Source organism: Molossus molossus, unplaced genomic scaffold (genome assembly GCF_014108415.1).
Source record: "Molossus molossus isolate mMolMol1 unplaced genomic scaffold, mMolMol1.p scaffold_m16_p_2, whole genome shotgun sequence".
Lineage (NCBI taxonomy): Eukaryota > Metazoa > Chordata > Mammalia > Chiroptera > Molossidae > Molossus > Molossus molossus.
Genome location: NW_023425355.1, coordinates 839,014 through 849,765, shown reverse-complemented (window position 1 = coordinate 849,765; position 10,752 = coordinate 839,014). Strand labels below are relative to the sequence as shown.

Sequence of the window (10,752 nt, the reverse complement as noted above, 5' to 3'; positions counted from 1 at the left end):
TCTCATCGATGTTTCTATCTCTCCCTTCCTCTCTCTCTAAAATCAATAAAGAAAATATTTTTTAAAAAAAGAAAGCTATAAACAAATTCAGCAGAGTAGTTGCAACTCTGATAACAATACAGAAGGGAAAAACTGACTAGAGGATTTAGTCTATGGATAACTTAGGTTCAGCCCCCCAGGTGGGGATCACTTCCTTATATATTCATGTCTGAATGTGCTACTGAGGAGAGACACCTATAACGGATAATCAATTAGTCTCTCATAACACAGGGATAGGTTTGGAGGGTAGAGGAAGGCAAAAGTATGACAGCATTGAGTCTTCAAGTATGAATGTCAATGCAAAGCAAACACTTACCGTACTGTGTGCTTTCAGGACTAGTGTTGTGAATCGGTACCGCTGCTTTTTATCCACTCATCTACTAATGGGCACTTGGGCTGTTTCTAGATCTTGGCTGTTGTAAATAGCACTGCTAGGAACAAAGAGGTGCATATATTCTTTCTCATTGGTGTTTTGGATTCTTAGAATACAGTCCCAGAAGTGGGATCATTGGCACTAGGTGACCAACCCTTATGTGCACGTTCCCAAATGAACCAGACAGTTAATTACAAATGAAATTAAAGTCCCTATTAGGCTCCTGCGTGTCTTAGGGTTCAACCCCAGACACCTCTGCAAGGACATTCGAGACTCAAACCTGATGAAGGAATTGCCCCTTTTCTTCAGACCCTACATGAGCCTAGGTCCTCATCTTTCCCCTTCAAGTCTGTTGACATAATCTTATTCCAAATGCCTGATTCCTTGTGCCACTGTTGCCCCTTTTTCCCCCGAGAAAACTAACACACATGGAATAAAGGGCTCCCTGCCTGGGAACAAAACGTACTATCTTCCTGTGTCACCATCAAACTGAAAGCAGGCAATTCAGCAGTCCAAGTCATGGAACCAGAAAGATGTTACTGGAGAGCTGCCTGAGTCAAACGGGGCTCTCCCTTCCTCAGCTCTTGTCACACTCATGAGAAAGAATTCAAATGAGTGACAGAAAGCAGTGTTGAAGCAAAGCAAGCAAATTTATTAAGAATACACTTGGGCCCTGGTCAGTTTTGCTCAGCGGTTAGAGCATTGGCCGGCAGACCAAAGGGTCAGCGTTTTGATTACTGGTCAAGGGCACGTATTTGGGTTGCATGTTCGATCCTGGTGCCAGATGGAGTCCTACAGGAGGTAACCAATCAATGTGTCTCTCTCACATCAATGTTTCTCTCCCCCCCCCCTTCCCCTTCCACTCTGTCTAAAAATCAATGGAAAAAATATCCTTGGATGGGATTAACAACAACAAAAAAGAGAGAATACACTTGTCATGAAGCACAAACTGGCAACTCAGCTAGTCTGGTGAGGGTTGAAGGGTTTTATCTTTTTTCCCCTATATGTTTCAAGGATCCCTGGTGGACATATTGGGCAAAAGACTAGATTTCAGAGTTTCATTTTTACACTGGTGTGTCTTTTCCCAGAATTTATGAGAACATCGAGTGATTTTTACCTTGGCAAGTCCCAAGACTATTGATTTTTTGTTGTTGTTTATCCTCACCCGAGGACATTTTTCGATATTTTGTTCAGATAGAGTGGGAGGGAGAGAGAGACAGAGAAACATTGACGTGAAAGGGACACATCGAGAGGTCACCATCCACACGACCCAACCAGGTATGTGCCCTTAGCGGGAACGGAACCCGGGTCTCTTTGGACCGCAGGCCGACGCTCTAACTGCTGAGCCAAACCGGCCAGGGCTACTGATTTTTTTGTTCAGAGGATGGAATAAACTCCCCTTTTTAATCCTCCCTTTCCCCTCTTCCTCCCCTAGCAGCTATCTATCCTGCCTAACAGTTAGACAATCACGTACTTTATAAAAGAGTCCACCAATATTTCAAGTACCCACCTGGCACCGTACATAGTTATTGAAATATTGCCTATGCACCCGGGCAGTGTAGCTCAGCAGTAGAGCATCAACCTATGCATTAAGAGGTTTCCGGTTCAATTCTTGGTCAGGGCACATGCCCAGGTTGTGAGTCCGATCCACAGTGGGGGGCATACCAGAGGCAGCCAATCTATGTTCTCTCTCATCAATGTTTTTCTCTCTCTCCCTCTCCTTTCCTCTCTCTGCAAAATCAATAAAGAAAAAAACAAGTTATAGTCACTTAAAAAATATATTGCTTATGCTATACCTTACATCGTCATGACTATTTGGTGACTACCAATTTGGACTTTCAAATCCCTTCACTCAGCCCCCCAATATCCTGCCTCAGGCAACCATCAGTCTCATGGATGTATTTGTGAGTTTTTTTCTACTTTGTTTGTTTATTTGCTCTTTAGTTTCCACATATAAGTGAAATCATATGGTATTTGTCTTTCTCTGTCTGATTTATTCCCCGTAGTATAATACTGTTTGGTCCATTCCTGTTGTCACAAATGGTAGAATTCCTCTCTTTTATAGCTGAGTAACACTCCATTGTATATATGTACCACCACCTTTTAAATATATGTTTTTATTGATTTTTAGAGAGAAAGGAAGGGATAGGGAGAGAGAGAGAAACATCAACACCCATCAGCTGTCTCCTGCATGCCCCCTGCTGGGGATTGAGCCTGAAATCCAGTCATGTGCCCTGACCAGGAATTGAACCAGTAACCTCTTGGTGCATGAGTTGACGTTCAACCACTGAGCCACACCGGCTGGGCTGTAGCACCACTTTTTTATTCACTCATTTATTGATGGGTCCTTGGGTTGCTTTGATATATTGGCTACTGGAAATAATGCTGCAATAAACATAAAGCTGCATATATCCTTTTGAATTCGTGTTTTGGGTTTCTTCAAATATATACTCAGAAGTGGAATTGCTGGGTCTTTTTTGAGAAACCTTCATACTGTTTTCCATAAGGGCTGTACCAATATGTAGTGCCAGCAACAGTGAACGAGGTTTCCCTTTCCTCCATATCCTCTCCAAAACTTGTTGTTTGTTGATTTATTAAGACACTTATAAAGACATTCTGACAGCTATCACCATATCTGAGGTGATATCTCATTGCAGTTTGTTTGTTTTTTTAATCCTTGCCCGAGGATATTTTTCTCTTTATCTTCAGATAGAGTGGGAGGGAGAGAGAGAGAAAAATGCATGTGAGAGAGACACATGGACTGGTTGCCTCCTGCACGACCCTGACCAGCGCTGGGGACAAACTGCAACCCAGGTACATGCCCTTGGCCAGAATCAAACCTGCGACTCATTAGTCCCCCGGCCAATGCTCTGCCGCTGAGCCAAACCGGCCAGGGCTCTCATTGCAGTTTTGATTAACATTTCTTTGACAATTAGTGACATTGAGCGTCTTTTCATATGTCTATTGGCCATCAGTATGTCCACTTTGGAGAAGCAGCTACTAAGGTCCTCGCTCCATTTTTTTATTGAATTGTTTGTGGAGAAAAGGGGACTCTAGCACACTGCTGGTGGGAATGCAGACTGGTGCAGCCACTATGGAAAACAGTGTGGAGTTTCCTCAAAAAATTAAAAATCGAACTCTCTTTTGATCCACTGATCCCACTTACGGGAATATATCATAAGAATCTTGAAACACCAATTCAGGAGAATATATGCACCCTGATATTCATCAAAGCAAAACCCTCATGTCATTAACTGAGCACTTGTGGCAAACTGTACCACTGGACATTTTATTCATAAAGACCCCTTGAAGGCAGGACCAACTGATAAAATTGTTGGTAAGGACAGGAGAGAAATTTAACTAGGAACCTGCCTAGTGTAGGGTTTGGCTTTTTTTTTTTTCTTTTCTTCCTATAAAGGGTCAGATTGTAAATATTTTCGTTTTTGTGGGTAATATGATTTGTGTGACAACTATTCAGCTCTGTTGTTGTAATGCGAAAATAGCCACAGACAATACATAAATGGGTGTAGCTATGTTCCAATAAAATTTTATTTATGAACATTGAAAAGAAATGTTATACTTTCTTTCAGTTATTTTCAAATTGAAATGCCCGCAGATAGTTAAACCTGTGGCCTCTTGTCTCAGGTCCCTATGCATCAGATGGAAAGAATTACCCACCCCCCTCAGCGTGTCAGGCAGAAGTTTATACAGCCTACTTTATTTTACATCCACCCCTAGTTTTACTATTCTTGAAGGTTGCTAAATTACCATTTTAAAATCATGTTATATTTCTTGTGTTTACTAGCAAAATGTATTTTTCTCATCCCGCCCAATTCCAAGTTCTCCTACAGTTCAGCAAAACAAATTACCTTTAGAATCATATATGCCTTGCCCTGGCCGGTTTGGCTCAGCAGTTAGAGTGTCGGCCTGTGGACCAGAGAGTCCTGGGTTCGATTCCAGCCAAAGGCACGTACCTCGGTTATGGTTTGTCCCCAGCCCCAAGGATCGTGTGGGAGGTAACCAATCGATGTGTCTCTCTCACAGTGATGTTTCTCTCTCTCTCTCTCTTTCTCCCCCTCACACTCTGTTGAAGGTACATGTAAAAAAATCCTTGGGTGAGGATTTTAAAAAAAAGAATCATATATGCCTTTTCAGCACAGTCTACACAGGCAAACAGATGAGCAGATTTGCCTATACTAGTTTCTTCAAGCAGAGTACCCTTCTGAACTGCTTTGTCCTTTTGACATTTGGCTAAATGTCACAAGCCTCTCCATTTTCACAGTCGAATTTCCTCCTCTTTGTCTTTCCTTCCTAGCCCCCACAGCCATCATTTCTTCACTTATATTCTTCCTTTCTTTCCTTCAAGTATCTCCTCCTAGCATAATCCTGAGTGATGAAAAAGAGAAACTATCATTTAAGTAGTAACCAGGAAAATAGTTCACTCTAGACCTTAACTTAGTGGGACTTTATGGATAATATAAGATTATCCATAAATTATTTTTTTAAAATTATAGTATCGCTTATGGCGTTTTTTGTTTTTTGAAAGAAAAGAACTGGTGCAGAATATTAATTTGATTTTAAGTCTAAAGTATGTCAGTTCCATAAATGAAATAGGACATATTATTTATTAATACACAAGAAAGGCAGCTATATCATGTATGTCTTGCCAGAAGAATGTTATAAAATATTTTATGGTTCCATGTTTAATTATAATTTGTAGCTAGTAGATAAAATTCTCTATACTATTTTAAAAAAAAGTAAATTTTGTTGTTTATTGATAATGCTACTACAATTTATTTTTTTTCCTGGAGGGTAAACAGCAATTTTTTATTGAATTTTTGGGGGCGGCATTAATAAAATGTTACAACTATTTTAAAAATATATATTTGTTGATTTTGAGAGAGAGAGAGAAACATGATGTGAAAGAGAAACACTGATTGGCTGCTTTCCACATGCACCCTTAATGGGGCTCAAACATGTAACCTAGGAATATGCCCTGACTGGGAATTGAACTGGCAACCCTTCCATGCACAGGACAGCATCCAACCAATTGAGCTACATTGGCTGAGCTTACAATTTATTTATTAATTTGTTTTTATCCTCACCAGAGGACATTTTTCCATTTTTTGTTCAGATAGAGTGGGAGGGAGAGAGAGAGAGAAATGTCGAAGTGAAAGGGACACATCGAGTGATGACCCAACCAGGGCCAGGGAAAAACTGCAACCAGGGTATGTGCCCTTAGCAGGAAGGAATCTGGGTCTCTCTAGACAGCAGGCCAACGCTCTAACCGCTGAACCAAATCGGCCAGAGCGACATCTTAGTTTTAAAGTTGTTAAATAATCAAGCTTTTGGGTGCAATACAACTTTTTTTTTTTTCATTTTAATAACACAAACTCTTCAGTAATGATAATGGTTTGATCAATGCCTTTTATAAAACTCATTTTTTCCTGCTTCGTACATCATAAGGACTTTGTTTTATGCTGCTTTCCTGCGTGGCTATGTCTGTTTTTCCAGTCTCACCATCTAATTGGGATACGACTGTGGTGTAGCAGACAGAGCAGTGAAGTTAATATTGAGTACTTGAATTATAGAATTTTTTATTACTTAGCAGGTATGTGACTTCACTGTCTTAAAAATCCATGATTTATGACATGGAAGTATGAAACAGTTTGAGACATGGATTGGAAACTGAAAATATGTGATCTGTACACCATTTTAGTGGGTGTGAAGATAGAATATTTGAAATAAAAATTTTGGACAAAAGGTAACTACAGCCCTTAATGAATTACTTAAGCTTCCTGAGACTCTGTGGGGCCAAGTATAAAATAGATACAATGATGCTTACCTGATGGGACTGATTAAGGATTAACTGAGATACTGTATGTGAAAGAGTGTATCTCAGTCTCTGGAAAATGGATGACATTAATTAATGTTTCCTTAAACTGGACTGCTCCTTGCATTTCCACATTTCCCTCAACCACCTCTGCAAAAAAGCTTCAAAATTCAAACACCTTTGAAGAAGCAGTCCAAGAAGCACTACTCTGCAAAGCCTATCAGAACAATTTCAGTGCTGTGGTGAATAGCGCTGGGCTTCTGAAATTAGAAGAGACCCCTAAATTTACAATTGGAACTGCCATTTAGTACATCCACGACCTTGGGAAAGTTACTTATGCTCTCTGCATCTAGGTTTTCCATCTGTAAATGAGATAATTATGGTACATATTTCCTAAGCCTATGAAATATTAAATGAGATATGGACATTTGAGTGTGTAGCTTAGAAAGTTCCCTGTATGACACAGTAGGAATACAAGTAGTGATAGAAAGTTTCTTGTTTGGTAAAGTGTGAATAAAATGCCTTGTAGAGTGTGGCAAAGTTTTGATGGGAAAATGTTTTAAACTGCCATGGGGAACAAACATAACGAACTGGTATCTACCTTGAGACATTTGGGGTACAGCTCGAACCTCACTTTTGTAGAATATGCTTTTCCCACCGTAGGGTGGTGGGAGTGGGTCATCATAGTCACTATGAATTAATGGGAAGTGAAACCAGAAGATGAGTCCCCGGCACACAGGCAGCAGAAGACCGAAAGGCAGTGTTACAATCAGCACCCGCACGGCGGACCCCCGCGATTCCGCGGAGTCCACCTCCAACGCCCCTCTTCGCTCCGAGCTGCGCAAGCGTAGACCGCTTGGCTCGGTGTCCGTCGTGCCCCCGCCTCCAAACCCCCATCCCGGCCGCCCCAGCACGCAGGCGCACCTCCCGAAACCCTGTCCCCACGGTACTCCGGCTCTGCATTTCGTTCCCCTGCTCTTCCAGCATCTCGGCGGGTTCCAACCGCTCTGCGTGAGGGTGGCGGCGACCGGGGGGTCACGTGATGAGCATCCTGCTGCCCAACATGGCGGAGTTCGACACTATCTCGGAACTGGAGGAGGAGGAAGAAGCGGCAACGTCGTCGTCGCCGTCGTCGTCGTCGTCGGTCTCGGGGCCCGACGATGACGAGGAAGATTTGGAGGAGGAAGAGGAGGAGGAGGAGGAGGAGGAAGAAGAAGAACAAGAGCAAGAAGAAGAAGAGCAAGAGGAAGAAAAGGAGCAGGAGGAGGAGACGCCGCCACCGCCTCGGGTGGTGAGCGAGGAGCATCTGCGGCGATATGCCCCCGACCCTGTCCTGGTGAGGGGCGCCGGACACATCACCGTGTAAGCGACAGGGGGTGACGGGGTTGTTAAAGCCTGAGACTTGGTGACAGAGAGATGACATAGTGGTCAAGGGGCAGGTGAAGTGGGGGGAGGGCTCACTGAAGCAGACAGCGAAGAAACGACACCTGATGTAAATGGAGAAATCGAGGGAGGGAGGTGTAGAGGAAGTGCGAATGCAAACGTGATGCACCAACGCCAGGTAAACAGTGAGCAAAGGACAGGGACATGAAGGGTTTGGGAGTCAGAAGGATTTGAGTAAGGGTGAGTGTCCTTGCTTCTGTGTGTATGCTGCAAGTGACTACTCTTTCAACTGCAGGATGTACATCACAAGATTGTTTGCTAAGATCGGTGTCTGGTGGAATACGGTGACTGCTGTGACATTTGACAAGACCTCTCTTGGGTTTCTTCAAAACAGAAATATGATGTAGTTTGTGAATAATATTATAGAGTTCCCACCCACCTGCATAATCATCTATCCATTCTTCCTATCCAACCCTAGATGAATGAATACATTTATCCTTTTCCATGTCTTGATCACCCTCACTCTGACTTTCCCTAAATATGACACAATTGGAGGTTCAGGTTGAAAGGTAGCTATGAAAAGTAGAAAAAGTAATGGATTGAAAGTGATGAGCCTTGGTTGTTAATCTCAGCTTTGCTTCTTTCTAGGCTTGTGACCTTGGTTAGGTTACTAACCATTTTTGTGCTTTTACTTCTCCATCTGTAAAATCACAGGTTTTAGATAGATGGTTTCTAAACACCTTTACCTCTGACATAATTTAACATATTTGCAGGAGATTTTGTATGCCTGAATATTAGATATACAAACATTAAATGTATATGGAAATTAGTCCCCCAAAAGCCATGGATGATTTCTTGAAAACTTATACACAGTGAGTTTTTTTAATTGAAATTTTGGATAATATTTGAGAAAATAAAATGGGGGGATCTCATAGCAGAGGACTTGCAAAACAAAAGAAAATTATAGTGGTTCTCTGGGCTTTGAAGACTGCATTCTCATTTTTATGTGCTTGGGCTGTAAATACTTGATTTTTTTTTTCTTTATTGAGAGAGGTTTAGAGAGAGAGGAAGGGAGAGGGAGAGAGAGATAGAAACATCAGTGAGAAAGAACATCAATTTGCCGCCTTCTACATGCCCCCCACTGGGGATTTGGCCCACAATATGGGCTTGTGCCCTGACCAGGAATGGAACTGGCGACCTCTGGGGCATGGGTCAATGCTCAACCACTGAGCCACACCAGCTGGGCAATACTTGAAATTCTGAGTAATATGTTATGTTCATCCTCTTAACTATGCTATTTTTTATTGCATTTTCATAACTGAACTTTTTTGTTTACTATCGACGCATACTCCCTCTAATTTTGATAATGACTCCCTTAACCCCTTTGATTTTCAAATGAGTTTATATTATCTGAAATAGTATAATATGCACCACCTCCCCCCATTATGTTAGCTTTTTTCAAATATGTTTTTATTGATCTTTTAGAGAGAAACATCAATGTGAGAGAAATACATAGGTTGGCTACCTCCTGCACATCCCCCACTGGAGATCGATCCTGAAAACCAGGCATGGACCCTGACGAGGAATCAAACTGGGACCTCTCAGTCCATGAGAGGATGTTCAATCCACTGAGCCACACCGGCCGGGCTGTTAGCTTTTTTTTTTTTTTTTAAATCCTCACTTGAGGATATACTTTACTGTTTGGAGAAAGAGACAAACAGATGAACATAGATGTAAGAGAAACATCGATCGGATGCCTCTCGCACATGCCCCAACCAGGGATAGAACTTGCAACCCAGGCATGTACCCGGACCAGCAATCAAACCCCTGAACCTTCAGTGCACAGGACGGTGCTCCAACCAACTGAGGCACATTGGCCAGGGCCATCATGTTAGGTTTTTATTTTAACATGTTCAGTATTTTCTTTGTAATATACTTTTGTGATCTTTCCATGAAATGTATTAAAAAAGATTTTTAAATACAGGATAAGTTTGGGGAGATTTTTAGACCTGCTTTTTGGTTACGCAGTTTTAACAGCATTTCTTTTTCAAAGAATGTTATCGATAGACTACAATGACCAGATGCCACCTTTCTGCACTGTTTTACTTCCATCCCTTTAATCACTAGGGAGACATGTTTTTACCCAAACTAATTATGATTTTGGCATAAAGAAGTTACTTTCATGCAGGTTATTTAACATGACAGAACAGAAAAGGGGGTTTTATTCCAGACTATATTTTATGTCCCAGCAACCCTCCCCCTCATTATTTTCTGAAATTCACAAAACAGACAAGGAGCAAGAAAACAGAATTTAAGTTTCTTGAAACTTATTTGTGGTTCCATTCTACTCTTCACACAATCATGGTGAATTATTTACAAACCTATTTGTAATTAAAAGAAAAGCACTGACATTTGCCTTGCGCCAGTCCTTGTCATCGGTATAATACCCCTCCCACCTTAAAGAGTCTGAATTAGGACTGTGAAATAGTGAAAATGTTGGTATTCATTAAAGCCAAAACCTGAAAAGCAACAAACCACTAATTGAATTGCTAACCAATGCATATAGTTTGGAAAATTACTTTATATGGAACACATTCTCTCATCATTTGATGTCAAATGTCTGAGCTTTGAAAAAATATTCAATGTTTAAGAGAAAGTTTTACTTGATCTGAGACACTGGTCTGTCAATGGTAGGAAAACTTTCCTTATATCAGGTAAAGCAACATCCTTAGGAAATAGTTCATCTAATTATGAGACATCGAAAATATCAGCTTCTGTTTAATTTTTTTTTCTGGCATAAGAGTGTTTGAGTTGCTCTATCTAAATGAAATATTTCTTATTCGCTCCCACCTCTTTTTTTTTCCCATTCTCTGTGCAGTCATCTATTCTATAGATTTCTTTTCTTTTCAAAGTTTAAACTTTGAGAACCATCACCAGAAACTCAGTATATTGTAAACCCAGCATTATCTCTTCCCATATTGGCTGTGCATTCCAGTGGCCCCATTTCTGACCCTGATACCACCATTCTAATTTTCCAGAGTAATATTTCCAATCCTTAATTCATTTTACCTCTTCCTTCTCTTTGAATTGTCTTATGCCAGTCTGTTCCAGAAGTATATCATCA

At 41.2% G+C, this 10,752-nt stretch overlaps 1 protein-coding gene across 1 annotated transcript in view; it reads left to right on the top strand.

Annotated features, from left to right (window-relative positions):
* The first annotated feature begins 7,157 nt into the window (after window positions 1-7,157).
* Window positions 7,158-10,752, top strand: part of CHIC1 (cysteine rich hydrophobic domain 1) — a 41,988-nt gene continuing 38,393 nt past the window's right edge. The window contains exon 1 of the mRNA XM_036270900.1: window positions 7,158-7,607. Within this exon, the coding sequence (XP_036126793.1) occupies window positions 7,288-7,607 (320 nt within the window). The 5' untranslated portion in view covers window positions 7,158-7,287. The remainder of the gene's footprint in view (window positions 7,608-10,752) is intronic.